General features: G+C 44.9%; 1 protein-coding gene across 4 annotated transcripts in view; it reads right to left on the bottom strand.

The window, feature by feature from the left end:
* PIK3R6 (phosphoinositide-3-kinase regulatory subunit 6) overlaps positions 1 to 20,246 on the bottom strand; it is a 105,097-nt gene that overhangs the window by 52,160 nt on the left and 32,691 nt on the right. For 2 of the 4 annotated variants that reach the window (XM_049861257.1, XM_049861260.1), the window contains exons 3-8: positions 8,327 to 8,410; positions 7,595 to 7,686; positions 6,291 to 6,359; positions 3,115 to 3,247; positions 2,879 to 2,948; positions 1,619 to 1,802 (exon numbers count right to left, since the gene is read on the bottom strand). In XM_049861257.1, the coding sequence (XP_049717214.1) occupies positions 1,619 to 1,802; positions 2,879 to 2,948; positions 3,115 to 3,247; positions 6,291 to 6,359; positions 7,595 to 7,686; positions 8,327 to 8,410 (632 nt within the window). Of the gene's footprint in view, positions 1 to 1,618; positions 1,803 to 2,878; positions 2,949 to 3,114; positions 3,248 to 6,290; positions 6,360 to 7,289; positions 7,343 to 7,594; positions 8,300 to 8,326; positions 8,411 to 20,246 lie in introns of those variants that run through there. The other 2 variants (XM_049861259.1, XM_049861261.1) reach the window with 2 other exon arrangements.

Genomic DNA, 20,246 nt, shown 5'->3' with positions numbered 1-20,246 from the left:
CCACGAGGCAGCCATTTGAACAGAACAAGGGGATACTGCATGGCTTAAAATCAGGAAAAGTGTGCATCAGGGTTGTATCCTTTCACCATATTTACTTAATCTGTATGATGAGGAAATAATCCAAGAATCTGGACTATATGAAGAAGAACACAGCGCTGGGATTGGAGGAAGACACATTAACTACCTGCGATATGCAGATGACACGACCTTGCTTGCTGAAAGTGAAGAGGACTTGAAGCACTTACTAATGAAGATCAAAGACCACAGCCTTTGGTATGGATTACACCTCAACATAAAGGAAACAAAAATCCTCACAACTAGACCAATAAGCAACATCATGATAAACAGATAAAATATGGAAGTTGTCAAGGATTTCACTTTCCTTGGATCCACAATCAAGACCCACGGAAGCAGCAGGCAAGAAATCAAACAACATAGCGTATGGGCAAATCTGCTGCAAAAGTCCCCTTGAAAGTGTTAGAAAGCAAAGATGTCACTTTGAGGACTACGATACGCCTGACTCAACCCATGGTATTTTCAATCCCCTCATATACATGGGAAAGCTGGACAATGAATAACGAAGGCTGAAGAAGAATTGATGCCTTTGAATTACGGTGTCGGCTAAGAATATTGAATATACCATGGACTGCCAGAAGAACAAACAAATCTGTCTTGGAAGAAGTACAGCCAGAATGCTTAGAAGCAAGGATGGCGAGACTTGGTCTCACATACTTTGGACATATTATCAGGAGGGACCTGTCCCTAGAGAAGGACATCATGCTTGGTAGAGGGTCAGTGAAACAGAGGAAGACCCTCGACGAGATGGATTGACACAGTGGCTCCAACAACGGACTCAAGCATAGCAATGACTGTGAGGATGGCGAAGGACCTGGCAGCATTTTGTTCTGTTGTACACAGGGCTGCTATGAATCACGACTGGCTCGATGGCATCTAAAGATGCAACAAAAAGCCTCCTAAACTGTGAGAAAATACATTTCTGTTTCTTAAAGCCACCCTCTTGTGGTTTTTTTGTTATAGCAGTACTAGACAACTAAGACACTATATCTGCCGGGTATAAAACTATAATGTAGAGCTTGATATCTCAATTTGTTAAAAAAAGAGTGGAGGGACTGGAAAACAATTGAATATAAGCTTGAAGTTGGATAGATCTGGGTTCAAATTCTGCCTGAGTCACTTCATATTAACTTTTCTGTGCCTTATTTTCCTCATCTGTAAATGGAGATAATTTCACAAGGTTGTGGTGAGAATTTAAAAATGTGATACATGTAAAATGCTTATCATAGGGCCTGAAACATAACAGGCGATCAAGAGGTGGTGGCTATTATGATAATCATCGTCATTACTATAAAAATTATATACCTAACACTGTTCATCGTTATTACGTTTGGGTAGAAGGATTATTAGTGATTTTAATTTTCTTCTTTGGCTTATCTGCATTTTTTCAGATTTTCCGTAGTGAATATGTATGAATTTTTTAATTTTTGCGGAAAAAGGTGATCTGAAACAGGAGAAGGGAAAGAGCAATGGAGGGATTCCTTGGTGTGGGCGTGCAGGGAGCTCAGCTGGAACTGACAGGGGCTGAGGACAAAGCAGTTACCTGCAGCTTCTTCTGCAGAGCAGCTGGGTGGCAGGCCTCCCCCAGGGCAGCCTGCAGGGCGTGGGAGACCACGTGGCGCATGCAGGCCTCCGGTGTCTGCTGCACCTGAGCCGCCTGGATCTCTAGCAATAGGGCACTGCACACGGAGGCGGAGACCAGCTCAGGGTCCACAAAGAGGAACACTCTGTGAGCAGAGGTGGATGGGACAGAAGGGGACTGATAAGAATGACTCCTGGGAGAGGGGCCGCTGGATGCAGCTCCCCAAGTTATTGAGATTTGAATTCAAAAGCCTAGAGGAGGGGCAATAGAGAGTGGTGGGGACTGTGGCATGCATGTCCCTTCTAGAGGGGCAGCCAGTGCTCAGCTACAGCCCACAGTCTTCATATAGGAAAGTGGGCCCAACCTCATGTCTTGGCAAGTTCCAACCTAAATCCTTCTCTTCTGTGAAAGGGCCAGTACCCTGGCCCAGTGGGCATACCACCCTCTAGGAATCACCCTAAATCCTTACAGCTAAAACTGGAGCGCTGAACCTGAGCGAGTCCTGTTTTCTTCCATCACCCTATCACACTGGAAAACCAACTTCCCTTGCCTTGTCCTTCCTGCTCAACTGTGTCATCCCAATCTCTCCCAGGTTCTAGTTTTCCAGTCAATTCCTCTGGATCCCCTTCTCCTTCCTGTACCCTTCATGAACACAGAGCCTCAAGCCTTAACCCACGCTGTGCCTTTAGTGCCAAGTCAGCAGAGGTGCCTGCAGAGGAGGAAGGCATGCACCCCCAACTTCATCAGCCCCTCCCCAACACAAAGAGCGGACACACCCTCAATCTCATCTAGGTACACAAAGATGAAAGCCCCCTTTCTTACCAGACTGTGGCCCAGAACCCCAACAGCACAGGTATCCTGGAACCATTTCAAGCTGCCTGGCTGGCTTGAGGCTGCATCATGGCCAGGGGCAGGATGGAGTGGTAGGGACTGTGGCATACAGGACTCCAGAGTAGCCCTGTGGCCAGATCCACCCTCTGCATATGAGCAGCTTAGCTCTAAACCCAGTTCTCTAAAAGAGATCTATCCTGCCTTTGATTGTCTCCGGAGAAGGATATGTCCCATCCACCCTTGAAAATGCACTCTGCTGTTGGACAGATGTCACAGCCAGGAAGCTCTGCTAGTGCCTAAGCCAGCCTCCTCATTTGTTGTGTTGTCTGAGAGCAGTCACACAGTTCCCCAGCCGTGAGGGTGAAGGCAGCAACCTTCTGGGACGCTCACCTCTCCTGGTAGGGATACAGCTCATTTATCAGGTTCTGTTCAGCAATGACCATCCTTTGGTACAGCGTCCCTGCAAACAGACCACTTTAGCCAACAAGCCCCCGAGTCTCTGACTCCCCACCTTCCAAAAAGGGTGCTGAAGCCTTCTGAGAACGCCTGCAGTTTGAAGGAAGAGGCAGGACCTGGGGTGGCAATGGAGTTTTATCACGGAGAAAAAGGCACCCCATGGCTCTTACCTGGGACAGCTGTCTCTGTCTTCAGCCGGATAGCGCAGTCCAAGGCAACTGTGCAATAGGGGGTGGGCAGGGTCAGTAACCGCGTGCAAAAGGTGTAGGTTCTCTGGTAGAGCTCCTCAGTGATGCCTGTGGCCTGGGAGAGAGAGGGGAGTTGGGCTGTCCAGAGCTCTAGCTCTTGAAGGGCCCTGGGCCAGGTCAGGTTAAGGTGGGAGAAGAGGAAGAGCAGGCCTGATACCAGGCTGGGGCTCAGGTTTCTCTCCCTACCCACGTGGCTGTTCACAACGCCCAAGACTACAGCTTTCAGCCTTCTCCCAGCACCTGTAAGGCATCTCTTCTTGGATGCTCTATTCAAACTTACGATTATGGATTGAATTGTGTCCTCCAAAAATATGTGTTATAAATTCTAACCTCTATGCTTGTGGCTGTAATCCCATTTGAGAATGAGTTGTCTTTGTTATGCTAATGAGCAGGATTAGTGTAGGGTGTATCTTGAGTCAGTCTCTTTTGAGATATAAAAGAGATTAAATGCAAGCTAGAAGCAGAGGTGGGGTAAGATAGATGCCAAGACACACGGACATCTCCAAGGAACCAGGAAGCAGAAACTGAAGAGACAAGAACTTTTTTTCAGAGCCAACACAGACAGAAAGCCTTCCCTTAGAGCCAGAACCCTGAATTTGGAATTCTAGGCTCCTAAACTTTGAGAAAATAAATTTCTGTTTGTCAAAGCCACTTCCTTTTGGTATTTCTGTTACAGCAGCACTAGATAACAAAGACAGAATTTGGTTCCGAGAAGTGGGGGTGCTGCTCTAACAGATACCTAAAACGTGGAAGCAGTTTTGGAATTGGGTAATAGGTAGCAGCTAGAAGAGTTTCAAGGTGCCTAAGCAGTAAAAGCCTAGATGCCCTGAAGAGACTGTTGGTAGAATTATAGATGTCAAAGTGAATTCTGGTGAGGGCTCAGAAGGAAGTGAGCAGAGCTGTAGAGAAAGTCTCTATCGTCTTAGAGAATACGTATGGCACCAGCAACAGAATGTTGCTAGAAATGTGGACATTAAATGTGCTTCTGGTGAGGCTTTTAAAAGAAAATGAGATTAAGCCTGTGACTGATGGATCTAACCAACTACCACAGCAGAAAATTCATTAGCTGAGACTGAAGGGGTCAGAGACAGGATGAAAGGAAAAAGAACTGTCTGCCTCTTGGAATTCTACAGCCAGGAGACAGGCCAAAAAAGCTACATCTGCTGACCTCCAAGAAAAGAGGACCATCCCTGGAGTAGCTTGGAGGTCAGCAGAACTGTTCAGAGGAACATGGGAAGCAGGACCTTGGTTTCAAAGGGTGAGGCCACAGTCTCCTGGATCTCAAAGAGTGGGGCCACAGCCTCCTAGATTTCAAAGACTCGGATCTTCAACTCATTCTGGAGTGTGGGGCCACCATTAAGGTGAGCCAGAGGGATGTGGCCACTGCTCAAAGTTGAGGGGCCGGGATTGCCATGCCCAAGAGGAAGAATAGGACCTGCCAGGGCCAAGGAGGTGGGATAGCCACTCAGATGGACTAGCAGAATGGGACTGCCCAAAGCCAAGGGAGCAGAGCTTCTGTCCCAGTAGACCTGGAAGAAGAAGCTGAAGCCCAGGGTCTAGGGGCCTCCACCGAGAATCCAGAGAACATGGCCAACACCCAGAGTCTAGAGGGCAGGGCCATTGCCCAGATGGTCTCAGAAGACAGAAGATTATTTCCAAGCCTTGAGGGCTAATGTAAATTTTTCCGCTAGGTTTTAGATTTGCCTGGTGCCTGTTATCTCTTCTTTCCCTCCAATTTCTCCATTTGTAGTGGAAATGTCTACCTTGTGCCTGTTCCACCATTGTTCTTTGGAAACAGATAGCTTGTGGTTTAGATTTCACAGGTTCACAGATAAAGAGGAATTTTGTCCCAAGATAAAAACACATCTAAAGCCTCACCCATATTTGATTTCGATGATCCAGAAGATGAGACTTTGGACTAGGAGTTGATTTAAGACCTTTGGAATGATTTGATGGAGTAAGTGTGTTTTGAATGTGGGAAAGACATAAATTTTGGGGGGCCAAGGGGTATAAAGTTACAGATTGAATTGTGTCCCCCCAAAAACATTTGTTGTAAATCCTAACCTCTATACCTGTGGTTACAATCCCATTTGTTAATGGGATGTCTTTGTTATGTAATGAGACATGATTAGTGTAGGGTGTGTCTTAGGTCAATCTCTTTTGAGATATAAAAGAGATTAAACAAAGCAAGCTAGGAAGCAGAGATGTGGGAAGGGAAATGCCATGCCACATAAAGATCGCCCAGGGGCAGAAGCTCAGAAAAGGCAAGGACTTTCCTCCAGAGCCTACAGAGAGCAAAAGCCTTCCCTTAGAGCTAACTCCCTGAATTCAGAGTTCTAGCCTCCTAAACTGTGAGGAAATAAATTTCTGTTCGTTAAAGCCACCCATCAGTTGTATATCTGTTACAGCAGCCCTAGATATCTAAGACACTTCCCAAGATGGAAATTCATCTCATCGTGTTCTGCTAATGAACCAACTTCCCACTTACCTCTCGCTCAGGTCCATGCAGCTCTATAGTTCTCCAGGCTGGCCTTGGAGTTACTTCTGAAGTAATCTTGGAGTTACTTCTCAAGAACATCCTTGACTTCTCCTTGCAACCCACAGACATGAGATATACCCCAGTGCCCTAGAGGCTCCATTCCTCCTGTTCCTCATTGTGCTTTCTGCCTTTGCCAGAGCCAGTCCCTCCTCCGGATGTTCCAGCACCTCCAGAATTACTCTTCCTGCCTCTCTCATCTTCCTCTCTATCTACGCCCACCCCTGCAACTAACTACATGCAATTCTCAATTACTCTTTCAAGACACTTTTCATTAATCATATCCCTTCTCTGTATAGGGATCAATGTTGGCTCCTGTTGCACATATGAGCAAACCCAAGACCTAACTCTGGCATTTGAGGCCACCCATGCACTCGTTCTCCAGACTGCCTTGACTTTCCCCATTGTCTCTGTACTTTTGTCTCTTCATGTGTTAAGGCATAGCTAGAAACCAGTTGGGGCAGGCAATCGAAGAGTTTTTCTAGACTCACACTGGGAGGGACTCACACTAAGGAGCAACATGTGGGCCACTACCGCCACCTTGACCTCAGCCCCAGCTCACCTTCGTGAGCACGTACATCAGCGTATGCAGCAGGGGAATGATGACATGCCGGCGGTCCTCGCGTTCTGCCTGGAAAACAGGAGATGACATCACATTTATGGGCGGGGGCTTGCCACATCCTACGTGAGGCAGTTTGAGCTAGAGCGTGCAGGAGAGAGAGTAGGGGGCAGCATTTCATCATACCACCAGAAAACCAGTTGCCATGGAGTTGACTCCAGCTCATGGTGACAACATGTGTGTCAGAATGGTTTTTCAGAAGTAGGTAGAGAGATCTTTCTTCCAAAGAACCTCCGGGTGGCCTCAAACCACCAAACTTTCAGTTAGCAGCTGAGAGTTTAGCCATTTGTACCACCCAGGGAGTCCAAGGAGAATTTAAAAAAGGACAGTTCACCCTGGCCTGAGCTGGGGCAGTGGTGGAGAGGGAGCATGGCTGTGGCATCCCTGCTGTGCAGGTGGGGGCTAGGGGTGGACAGTGGCTCCTGGAGCTCTATGGAGGGGGGATGGTGGCATTGACTTAGGGCAGGAGCCAGCAGCAAAATGACAAGCAAGTCCCCGACCTGGAGGCTCCCCGAGAGCGGTGTTTCCCAAACAGTTGCATACAGAATATTAGGGGTATGATGGAAAATTTTAGGTGGTATAAGGATAAATATAAAAAGTTATAATCATTATGTAATTATGCTTACGGGTACCTTCTGTTTATAACAAGTGATCATTGGTTTTCCATTTATGGCCATGTTATGGGGTTTATTTTTGAAATATGTTAATTCAAATAAAACAATGCGAGTCAATCGAAAGAAAATATTGCTTATATAAAAGTACTGGCTGTTAGCTGCCATGGAGTCAGCCCTGACTCACGGCTGCCCCATGCACAATGGAAGGAAACACTGCCTGATCCTGCACCACGCCCAAGATTGGTTGTGGATGGGACTGCCGTGATCCATAGGGTTTTCACTGGCTGATTTTCAGAAGCAGGCTACCAGGCCTTTCTTCCTAGTCCACCTTAGTGTAGAAGCTCCACTGAAACCTGTTCAGCATCATAGCAACACAGAAGCCTGCAACGATAGAAGGGTACAGGCTGCGCATGAGATGCACTGACCAGGAATCAAACCTGAGTCTCCAGCAGGAATTCTACCACTGAACCATCATGCCCCCAAAAGGACGGGAGGGAGACATATATGGTAAAAGTCACAAGGGAACTCCACCAATGACCCACATTTGGGAGACAGTGCTAAAGGGCCCAGCCCCTAGCCTAACCAGTCCCTCTCTTTTCCATCCCCCATCTGCCGCCGAAGCCTAGAACCCACCTTCTCCAGCTCTCTGAGCAGGATACGGACCAGAGCTGGGCTCTTCCAGGGATCTCGCTCCACCTTCTTGTGCAGGGACCATCTCCACATGCCTGGGCCAGGAGAAAGGAGAGCCCAGTACCACCAGGCAGGGAGGGGGGATTCCTAGAGGAGACCCCACTGAGCAGGGCCCTGAGCCCGTGAGTCCCAGAAGGCACCTCTGACCAGCTGCAGGCTGACCCTCAGCCAGGGGCTTGGCTCCAGGCCCATGTGACTGGCTTCTCACGTGTGGGTGAATCCAGGTTTGCAGGCCTTGTGTGGACAGCGAGTTCCCAGGGCAGGAAGGAAGGGAGGGGGACACTGGCAGGGACAGCCCCAACCCTTCAGCAGGTGTGGTCAAAGGAGAGGAGACGGCACATGCCTGAGCAGAATGCTTGCAGGCAGCTTTCCTGAGCCCAAGCTCTGGAAGTCCTATGGAGCTGAGGGAGACTCTGTTTGCACGTGGAGCTGGGGAAGGGGGTTAAGGAAGAGAGAGGCAGATCCCGGTGTACCCTACGACAGTGCCTGGGGCTGCTGAGCGGGGAGCGGGAAGTCTTCTCTGTCCTCCTAACCCCAGGCAGGAAGGGGGTTTGGCTAGATACCTTCACCACGCCAGCTCCAGGCTGGGGCATTTCCCCGAAAGTGTAAAGCTGGCTGGGCTGGGGAAGCAGAGGGAGCAGATGGACAGATGGACATATGTCTGGTGCCTCTTACCTTGGTTGCTCTGCAGAGCGGGGGCCTGGACGCTGAGTTCCCGGAGCACGGCCTGCACACTCCTCAAGAGGTCCAGCTCTGCATCTGGGCAGCAGGGGGAGGGGGACTTGAGGACAGGGCCTGGGTGCTCAGCAAGCCTGGTCTTACCCTCACCCCCACCTCCAGGACCTTCAACAAGCCTCAGGAGGTACCCCACAGCAATCAGATGAGAGCTGGCAGCAAGGCAGCCCATACACCGGCCAGCAGAGGGATACAGCCTTTCTATTGGCATTTCTAGGAGTCTCTGGGTGGCATGAACTGTTAAGTGCTCAACTACTAACGAAAAGATTGGTGGTTCAGAGTGGTTTGAACCCATCCAGAGCCTCCTCAGGAAAAAGCCCTGGCCATATGCTTCCGAAAGGTCACAGTGAGTTTGCAACTGACTTGGTTTTTCTGGTTTTATTGGCATTTCTGTGTTCTTAGAAAACCAGCGTTTCCCAAAGCGCAGTACATATACCACTGGTGGCACCTAAGATGATTTTAGGGGGCATGTAAACGGTCTTCAAATTTGAATAGTTAAGCACTTATTTTATTGTGTATTAGGGAAAAAAATACATCTAACTAGCTCCTCAACCTCTGATGGCATGGCGATTCCGAGGATGAGGCTAAAACTTTAAAATGGAGTTAATTTAAAGTCAATGTAAAGAAAAAGGTCAGATAAACTCTAGAGCAGGTGATACTCTGACATGGCAAAAATCTGAAGGTGATTCGAGATTAAACGACTGGCGTTTAGAAAGTGTGGGAGCCCAGAGGAGGCGCCTCGCTGACCTCCAACTTTGCTGTTAGTTACCATCAAGTTAGCTCTGACTCATAGCGACCCCATGTACAACGGAACAAAACATTGGCCGGTTCCACGCCAGCATCGTGATGACTGGTACCCCTGAGTCCATTGTTGTGGCTCTTCTATAGAGCCTTCCAACCTAGGGGGCTCATCGTCCAGCACTATATCAGACGATATTCTGATGTGGCTTTCATTGACTAATTTTAAGAAGTAGATCACCAGCCCTTTCTTCCTAGTCTATTGTAGTCTGGATGCGCCACTGAAACCTGCCCACCCTGGATGACCTTGTTGGTATTTGAAATACCAGTAGCATAGCTTCCAGCAACACGCAAGCCACCACAGTACAACAAACTGACAGACAGGTGGTGGAACCTCCAACGACAGGGAGTTTAATTGGCTGTGGATCCCAACTCTCTGTGCCAAGGCCACTCTGCCCAGCCAGTGCTGGAGTGCAGCAGGATTCGAAAGCAGGACCTTCCCTGGGTGATGCAGGACTTCTCTGATGGCCAACATTGGTCTTCTCTGATTCCCCAGCTGTCCCGCCGGGCCTTTCTTGGACTATCCATCAGCCTAAGACACTTCACCCAACGCTTTTTCCGTTTCTTCTCCATTCAGGGTCTGACAGCTCTCCCAGCCTTCACCAGCTCCCTCTCCATTTTCTATCACACGGGAGCTTCCCCTAATAAATCCTCGCATCGTAATTTCATTGTGGTATCTGCTTCATGGAGCATGCGGACTAACATGGACGTAGGGAAAACACACCCCATACAATAAACTACTCTTTTCAATGGGTCCCAACCAAGAGTTTGTCTTTATAAGTGTGTGTTATTTGGTTGTTAGACAATACAAACCACATAGCTCAGGGGTTCCCCTTTTGCCCTGGCTGTCAGGAAACTCACAGCCAAATCAGGGCCCAGCCTCAAATATCAGCTCATCTCAAGAGATCGGGACCCCTTCTCTTCTTTGTTCCTCTCTGCTTCGATGCTCCTGCTGTATGTTCTGTAAACACACTGTATATCTTAATTGCCTCGGATTCCTTTGGAAGTGGGTACAATAGAAATTACAAGTCAAAAGTCAGCGTACTGCAGTCCAAGGGTCAACATTTCTTCAGGCCAATGCATCCCCTGTCCTGGTGCTCATGAGCTGGCCCCTGAGTGGCTTTGAGATGAGCCTGTGCAAAGTCTTCCAGGGCCCCTGGCATCTCTGAACCTCTCCCTTTCCTCCTGACTCTTGCTTGCCCCCCTTGACCACATCAAGGCCAGACCCTGCCTCTCCTCCAGGCTGAGGGTGGGCAGGGCATTACAGCACACATCTGCCCACCTGGCTGCTCTGTTGGGCAGTGCTGCATCTGCCCACACAGGCGAGGAAATAATAGCCTGGCATGAAGGCTGGTCACAGCCTGTCCTTCTAGCTACCCATCTCCACCTTGCAGGAGGGCTGAATGAGCTGATGCAGGGTGAGTTGCTTAAAAATCCACTGATTTCATATCTGCTTGTCTTCCTTCCTTCTTTCTTTTCTTCCTGCCCTACCTTCCTTTCTCTTTCTCTCTTTTTTCTCTCCTTCCCCTTTTCTCTCCCTCCCGGCCTGCCTTCCCCTCTCTCTCTTTTTCTTTCCTCCCTCCCTCTCTTCTTTTCTCCCTCCTGTCCTTCTTCCTTTCTTTGTCTTTCTCTTTCTTTCCTCTCTCTCCTCCTCCCTCCCATCTTCCCTTCTTCTTCCTTTTCTCTCTCCTTTCCTCTCCTCCCTCCCTTCCTCTCTTTCCTTCTTTCTCTCTGTCTCTATCCATCCCTCCATCCCTTCCTCTTTGTTTCCCTCCCTCCCTTCTTCCCTCCTTTTCTTTTTTTTCCTTCCTTCCTTCCTTCCCTCCCTCCCTCCCTCCTTCCTTCCTTCCACTGTGGACTGCAAAGAAAGACTCAGAACTATGATTCTCCCCCTTCCCATTTACTGGAAGGACAGCCAAGGCTCTGTGTTCCTTTGCTTTGCAAGGGGAATTAAGTTTGTATGTTTCAGAGAAAAATAGAGAAGTCGACAGTAGCCCCGGGAGACAACCCCAAATAAGCTTTGTTTTCGAAAGTCTGGGCAGCCGGAACAAACGCTCAGGCTGTGGTCCACATCTGGCTTACAGACCTGTTTCGTTTGGCTTTGCACAGTGTCTTGAAAAAAAAATTGAATTAGCTGCCAAAATTTAAGAATCAGGATATTTTGCATGAAAGTTTGGGTTTCTGGCATCTCTTGGAAATCTGAGAATCTGTCAACATTGGGCCAGCATTCTTCCCACATGTGACAATCAACAGGGGCTGGGGAGCAGCTGCCCCTTTGAGACGGGGCACATTTCTAGTTCTTCACATTTACAATTCTTGTTTTGCTCATTTACATTATCTGCCTGGCCCCTGTAAGCACCTGAGTTTGAGACCCCTGATCTAGCTGATGAGGACAACAAACTGGATTGTTCAAAAGGCATGGGAATGAAGGCTGATGCTTAAAAAGGGGAGCAGCCCAATCCAAGGGTAGGATGTTGGATTCCCCTAGACTGTGAAGGCACAAAGATTGTGGGTTCCAGGAAATAACAAAGACCAGGGCTGGCTGGGACATGGCTTACCAGTGGTAGCAAAGATCTCAGGAGGGCAGCTAAGCACTTGTTTTAGACTGAATTGTGTCCCCTCAAAATATGTTTGAATCTTAACCCCTATACCTGTATATGTAATCCTATTTGGAAACAGGATTTTCTTTATCATGTTAATGAGGCAATTATCAGTGCAGGGTGTGTCCTAAAGCTAATCACTTCTGAGTTACAAGGAGCACCACAGACACAAAGACAAGCAAGCACTAGCAAGGGAAAAAAGACAGATGCAACATGAAGACCACCAAGGAACTGAGGAACGTTGCGGCTACAGAAGCTGAGACAAGGATCTTCCCCTCCCAGAGCTGAGAGGGTGCCCTCCTTCAGAGCTAGTGAGAAAATAAATTTCTCTTTCTTAAAGCCACCCACTTGGGGTATTTCTGGTACAGCAGCACTAGGAAACTAAGACAGCACTCAACTCCACGCCCTGGAAAGCCACAGCAGCTATCTCCTCGACCACCTTTGCTGTAGTGCTCCCCACGGCCCTATGGACCATGCAAGCCTAGCCAAGCAGCTCTGGGAGGCTGCGGCCACAGTGGGTTGAAGACCACAGACCTTCCCCACTGAGCAGACTTTGTAAGCCCTGGGCTTCTCACAAGATCCAAAGGAAGGAGGAGGCAGCCCAAGTGAATGATGCTGGAGTTTGTACTGATCTTGGTGGATGAAAGCTTGAAGCTGAGTTTGATTTGATTAAAAGAAAGAAATGGGATATTTCTTATGTCTCAAATTGAGATAGGGAATAAACAGGGACTGAGCCCCTAAGCAAGGAGCCCTGCAACACCTGCAACTTGCAACTTACAATACTGTGTGTTTGGCTTATACAAAACCCCATCCTGGAATGTGTGATAAGGAAAGAACAAACAATGTACTCCCTTGTAAGATGTTTTTCAGAAGGGCCAGCCCATTCTGGTTCCTGGAGCATGCACAGACATCTGCAAGGTAACTGACAGATGACTTCTGCCTGATGCAAGCACCCACAACAGGAATTGAACCGGCACTACAGGAGGGGCTGTGCAGATGCAACACCCCATAATAAGTCCTGCTACAAATCCCAGAAGCCTCTGAGACAGAAGCCATCTTAAAAAGCTGCTCTGCGTGCACCGTAGTTAACATATCCCCACCCAGATGGGCCACTTTCTGGAAAACCCCACCTATACCTATGAATAAACATAAATCTTTTCCCACTCAAAAACCTTTTAAAAACCATGCAAATCCTTTGTTCTGGGAGATGGGGATAAGCGTTGCCTAGGCCCTCCTTGTCTCCGCTTGCAAGCCTCTTCAGTAAAGCTTTGCTCTTGTGGAAAATTCTCCATGCCTCACCTGTTCATTCTTGACAGTGAAAGGCAAGAACCTCCTTCAATTAAAGGCATAGAGGAACCAGCAATGATTTGGCGAGCCAGCCAGGAGGCACAAAGGGATCCTTTGTGTCCCATTCTAGGACCAAGGCAGTGTGGAGAGGAGAATTACCTGACCTCAACTTAGTTTCATTTTCCTTTCGAGCAGACTTCCCTTTCTATTCTGTCTTTCCTTGGAAAGTTGAAATGTAATAACGAGGACTCAGTAGATATCTGAGTTGCAGATTAAGAGTCCCTCACCTGGGTCAGGCCACCCAGGAGTCCCCCATGGATGGATGTCTCATTCTGTGGGGGCCGGAGTCACTAGTGAAGGGTGGAGGGTCTCCAGTGCGATGGGTTTTCTGATCCTAGGGACCAAGGGATGCCTTCTTAAACTACTTGAGGGACTAGGGAGCACCACACCAGAATTACTACTGAAAGGTCTGTGGAGGGTACCAGTACGACGGGTTTTCTGACCCTAGGGACCAAAGGGCCCCTTCTTTTTGACCCCAGGGAGTAGGGAATTTCTGGTCAGCTGGTGGTCAGTCTTGAAGGGAACTGCAGATCATCCCTTTCTTCTTCTTTCTTTTCCTCTCAACTGGCTTTTGCCCAGCCACTTGTTTTAGAGTTTGGGCAGGCACATGAGTGTGTAGCAGTCATCATTTTTGTGTGTCTGGATATTGTCTGTCTCTAGATGGTGCACCCTAGTTGTGGGGGACTTATGTAGACGTCTCTATCTGTTTAGATTGAAGCCTCTCCGTCTGGTATTGGGGATAAGAGGTATCTGGAAGATCAAAGTGGACATTCAGATACTTCTACTAATGTGTTAGACCTCAATAAGATCATCTTTGTTCCCCCTTTCCCTTTCTGGCTTGTCTCATCTGAGCGCTGTCTATTTGCTCATCTTATGTGTGACCAGGGCTGTCTGGGAGGTTGAGACTGCAAGATTATCTCAATCACCTCTGTCTGTGTCTTATGTGTAATTTCTGTGTGATGCATAGAAATTAAGTGGTAAAAAGAAATTCAGGTTAAATTAGAGTATACTTATAGAGACTCCTGAGAATTTATTGATTGGGCTGAAGAGAAAAAATAATTTTGTCTTAATGTGAAAGTAACAGTTCCAGAACAGTAAAAGGGAAAGAAATTAGTTATCTTCTGCCTTTCAAAAATGTCTGTTTGACTAAAGTTTAATGGTTCTCTCATTAGAATAAGATTCTTCAGTCAGAAATCAAGCCACATGGCTTTAGGATAAAGAAAAAGCAAAGGTTTTTATTTTAAGATCTTTGGTTAAATAACTGAAGTATTGTTTCTTGGCAACTTATGATAAACTCCTGGCAAGTTTGAAAGCCGTGGAAATTTTTTATACAGAAAGAGTGCTAAAAAGTTTATTTAACATGTTATAAATTACATAGAACATATTGTTAAAATCAAGAGAAGTACCTGGTTCACTTTGAGTTAAAATTTATGTTAGTATTTCATGTGTTTTTGCCTATTAGGTGGCAAATGAATAATATTATATCATGATTTTATTATTTTTTATTGCTAACTTGGTTGAAACTTTTTTTAAAATCTAGCAACATCAAAGCCAGTGGATTAATTGAAGAATTCATGTCATTTACCTATGAAGTTATTTTTATTACCATTCAGGTATTTAAAAAAAAAAGTATTAGAGACTTGATAATCTTGGTATATTCTTAATATATCCTGAATATGTGGCATTATGTCTCAAGATTATTATGTATTATGCCTGAAACGTCTTTAAAAAATATGGTTAATTATTATATTTAGAAATATTTTCATCTAAAGTTTTTTTTTAACTGATTTTATTTGGCCTTTCTGTTATGCTTGTAATTATTTTCTATCAGGTCTTTCACTATTAAGAATTATGTTTATAAATTAATCATGACCATATTAAGTTTTTTCATCTATAGACAAGTTTTTACTTTGCTGATTTTCTGAAAACGTTTGACCAGGCTACCTCAACAAAAAAAAAAGATGGATTATACTGAACTTATGAAAAAGACTGTGACTAGACTAAATCAAGATTTCCCAGAACTCTTAATCAGAAGCTATGGTTTTGCAGACTGCAATCGGTCCAGAATCACTTACAACAGAAGCTAACAACATAAGACTGAGTAAACGAAATGATACTGTGGGTTTTATGTGAGAATATTGCTGATGTTTTAAGGCCTTTCTTTCTGGAAATAAGAAATGCTTTAAGGTCCTACCTTCTGGATATAAGGAACCATTTTCCTCTTTTCTCTTAAATTATCTAACTAATGGGTTTAGTTATTTTAACTCTTGAATTAGAAGTTCCTGTTGGTAAACTTAGTGAAGTTGTAAATATAACCTGAGTAGTGTCTGAAATTTGAGCTGTGATTTTACAAATTAGAATAGCATTAGATTTTCTATTAGTTCTCTCGAGGGATATTTTGTGCCTTGATAGATAAATGTTGCTGTATTTATATTAATACCCAATCTGAGGTTTTGCACAATGTAGTTGCTGCTGAGGCACATGGAAAGCGCTTTCGGATGCTGCTTGTGCTTAAACAAACACCTCATGAGATTTGTTTCCTTGGTTCAAAGACCTTGGGGTCATGGTTTCATTGGTTATTTCAGACAATTGGCCTAATGTTAGTGTCTCTATTCTACCTCCTGATTTGCTGTATGGTGCCTGGGATCTTAAAAATCAGATAGTGCCCAAATACCATTTATTGAACATTTTTGATCAAAGATTCTATAACAAGATCATGATCCAAAGGAGGGAACCATGAAAGAGTTGTATGTAATTCTCCTGGAATCCAGATTTCTGGCTTCCATAGATGTTGAGGCAACCCACACAGGCCATAACCCTTGGGTGTCCTTTTCAACCCTGACCTTTGAGAAAAACTGATTCCTGAAGCCACTTTGAGTCAAACAATTGTCCAGATAAAGTAGCAAGGCCATTTGCTCTGGGCATTGTGCCTTTTTTTTTTTTTTTTTTAAGAATTCAGTCTGTTTTGAGAAACTGACTCCAAAGATCAGTAAATAGAGTTATGTTTAGGGTAAATGAGTAATTGGTTTAATCAGTCTTCAAGACAATGCTGTATGAAATACCTGTCTAATGTTTGTAATCAAACTCTCACCCTCTTGCTATATAGAAAATTATGTATCTTAAATCAGGTTCTCAGAAGAGATTGATCTCATGGGTCAGACTCCATTTTGTCTTAGGCTCTACTTCTGCTTCTGAGAAAGTGACCCGTGACTGTTAATAGGTAAACCAAGGAGGCGCAGCTTGCCCTCTGGCAGAGCACTTAGTATCTTTGGACAGATTAACTGGAGACCTCCAACAGGAGAAGTCCATCCTGTATTATCTTGCTAATCATGAATCCTCTAATGAAAACTTGGTTGTCACATGTAAGTTTTCCTATATTTTCTGTTTTCTCTAAAATCAGGTAAAGTAAGGCCTCCCATTTTGTTCCTCTTTTTCAGTAATGCCTTATTTACCCGGGGCCTCTTTCCCTTCCATATGAAGTTGGTGATTTGTTTCTCCATCTCATTAAAGAATGTCATTGGGATTTGCATAGAAATTGCATTAAATGTATAGATCACTTTTGGTAGAATAGACATTTTTATAATGTTAAGTCTTCCTATCCATGAGCAAGGTATGTTTTTCCACTTATGTAAGTCTCTTTTGGTTTCTTGCAGAAGTGTACTGTAATTTTCTCTGTATAAGTCTTTTACATCTCTGGTAAGATTTATTCCTAAGTATTTTATCTTCTTGGGGGCTACTGCAAATGGTATTGATTTGGTGATTTCCTCTTCGATGTTCTTTTTGTTGGTGTAGAGGAATCCAACTGATTTTTGTATGTTTATCTTGTATCCTGATACTCTACTGAACTCTTCTATTAGTTTCAGTAGTTTTCTGGAGGATTCCTTAGGGTTTTCTGTGTATAAGATCATGTCATCTGCAAATAGAGATACTTTTACTTCTTCCATGCCAACCTGGATGCCCTTTATTTCTTTTTTTTTTTTTTTTTATAATAACTTTTATTAAGCTTCAAATGAACGTTTACAAATCCAATCAGTCTGTCACATATAAGTTTACATACATCTCACTCCCTACTCCCACTTACTCTCCCCGTCTTGAGTCAGCCCTTTCAGTCTCTCCTTTCTTGACAATTTTGCCGGCTTCCCTCTCTCTCTATCCTCCCATCCCCCCTCCAGGCAAGAGTTGCCAACACAATCTCAAGTGTCCACCTGATATAATTAGCTCACTCTTCATCAGCATCTCTCTCCCACCCGCTGACCAGTCCCTTTCATTTCTGATGAGTTGTCTTCGGGGATGGTTCCTGTCCTGTGTCAGCTGAAGGTCTGGGGAGCATGGCCGCCGGGATTCCTCCAGTCTCAGTCAGACCATTAAGTTTGGTCTTGTTATGAGAATTTGGGGTCTGCATCCCACTGATCTCCTGCTCCCTCAGGGGTCCTCTGCTGAGCTCCCTGTCAGGGCAGTCATCGATTGTGGCCGGGCACCAACTAGTTCTTCTGGTCTCAGGATGATGTAGGTCTCTGGTTCATGTGGCCCTTTCTGTCTCTTGGGCTCTTAGTTGTCATGTGGGCTTGGTGTTCTTCATTTTCCTTTGCTCCAGGTGGGTTAAGACCAATTGCTGCATCTTAGATGGCTGCTTGTTAGCATTTAAGACCCCAGACGCCACATTTCGAAGTGGGATGCAGAATGATTTCATAATAGAATTATTTTGCCAATTGACTTAGAAGTCCCCGCAAACCATGTTCCCCAGACCCCCGCGCTTGCTCCGCTGACCTTTGAAGCATTCATTTTATCCCGGAAACTTCTTTGCTTTTGGTCCAGTCCAATTGAGCTGACCTTCCATGTATTGAGTGTTGTCTTTCCCTTCACCTAAAGCAGTTCTTATCTACTGATTAATCAATAAAAAACCCTCTCCCACCCTCCCTCCCTCCCCCCCTCGTAACCACAAAAGTATGTGTTCTTCTCAGGTTTACTATTTCTCAAGATCTTATAATAGTGGTCTTATACAATATTTGTCCTTTTGCCTCTGACTAATTTTGCTCAGCATAATGCCTTCCAGGTTCCTCCATGTTATGAAATGTTTCAGAGATTCGTCACTGTTCTTTATCGATGCGTAGTATTCCATTGTGTGAATATACCACAATTTATTTACCCATTCATCCGTTGATGGACACCTTGGTTGCTTCCAACTTTTTGCTATTGTAAACAGAGCTGCAATAAACATGGGTGTGCATATATCTGTTTGTATGAAGGCTCTTGTATCTCTAGGGTATATTCCTAGGAGTGGGATTTCTGGGTTGTATGGTAGTTCTATTTCTAACTGTTTAAGATAACGCCAGATAGATTTCCAAAGTGGTTGTACCATTTTACATTCCCACCAGCAGTGTATGAGAGTTCCAATCTCTCCGCAGCCTCTCCAACATTTATTATTTTGTGTTTTTTGGATTAATGCCAGCCTTGCTGGTGTGAGATGGAATCTCATCGTAGTTTTAATTTGCATTTCTCTAATGGCTAATGATCGAGAGCATTTTCTCATGTATCTGTTGGCTGCCTGAATATCTTCTTTAGTGAAATGTGTGTTCATATCCCTTGCCCACTTCTTGATTGGGTTGTTTGTCTTTTTGTGGTTGAGTTTTGACAGAATCATGTAGATTTTAGAGATCAGGCGCTGGTCGGAGATGTCATAGCTGAAAATTCTTTCCCAATCTGTAGGTGGTCTTTTTACTCTTTTGGTGAAGTCTTTAGATGAGCATAGGTGTTTGATTTTTAGGAGCTCCCAGTTATCGGGTTTCTCTTCATCATTTTTGGTAATGTTTTGTATTCTGTTTATACCTTGTATTAGGGCTCCTAGGGTTGTCCCAATTTTTTCTTCCATGATCTTTATCGTTTTAGTCTTTATGTTTAGGTCTTTGATCCACTTGGAGTTAGTTTTTGTGCATGGTGTGAGGTATGGGTCCTGTTTCATTTTTTTGCAAATGGATATCCAGTTATGCCAGCACCATTTGTTAAAAAGGCTATCTTTTCCCCAGTTAATTGACACTGGTCCTTTGTCAAATATCAGCTGCTCATACGTGGATGGATCTATGTCTGGGTTCTCAATTCTGTTCCATTGGTCTATGTGTCTGTTGTTGTACCAATACCAGGCTGTTTTGACTACTGTGGCTGTATAATAGTTTCTGAAGTCAGGTAAGGTGAGGCCTCCCACTTTCTTCTTCTTTTTCAGTAGTGCTTTGCTTATCCGGGGCTTCTTTCCGTTCCATATGAAATTGGTGATTTGTTTCTCTATCCCCTTAAAATATGACATTGCAATTTGGATCGGAAGTGCGTTAAATGTATAGATGGCTTTTGGTAGAATAGACATTTTTACTATGTTAAGTCTTCCTATCCATGAGCAAGGTATGTTTTTCCACTTAAGTATGTTCTTTTGAATTTCTTGTAGTAGAGCTTTGTAGTTTTCTTTGTATAGGTCTTTTACATCCTTGGTAAGATTTATTCCTAAGTATCTTATCTTCTTGGGGGCTATTGTGAATGGTATTGATTTGGTTATTTCCTCTTCGGTGTTCTTTTTGTTGATGTAGAGGAATCCAAGTGATTTTTGTATGTTTATTTTATAACCTGAGACTCTGCCAAACTCTTCTATTAGTTTCAGTAGTTTTCTGGAGGATTCCTTAGGGTTTTCTGTGTATATAATCATGTCATCTGCAAATAGTGATAACTTTACTTCCTCCTTGCCAATCCAGATACCTTTTATTTCTTTGTCTAGCCTGATTGCCCTGGCTAAGACTTCCAACACGATGTTGAATAAGAGCGGTGATAAAGGGCATCCTTGTCTGGTTCCCGTTCTCAAGGGAAATGCTTTCAGGTTCTCTCCATTTAGAGTGACATTGGCTGTTGGCTTTGCATAGATGCCCTTTATTATGTTGAGGAATTTTCCTTCAATTCCTATTTTGGTAAGAGTTTTTATCATGAATGGGTGTTGGACTTTGTCAAATGCCTTTTCTGCATCAATTGATAAGATCATGTGGTTTTTGTCTTTTGTTTTATTTATGTGATGGATTACATTAATGGTTTTTCTGATATTAAACCAGCCTTGCATACCTGGTATAAATCCCACTTGATCA

Source organism: Elephas maximus, chromosome 19 (assembly GCF_024166365.1).
Source record: "Elephas maximus indicus isolate mEleMax1 chromosome 19, mEleMax1 primary haplotype, whole genome shotgun sequence".
Lineage (NCBI taxonomy): Eukaryota > Metazoa > Chordata > Mammalia > Proboscidea > Elephantidae > Elephas > Elephas maximus.
This window is presented reverse-complemented; position numbering and strand designations above follow the sequence as displayed.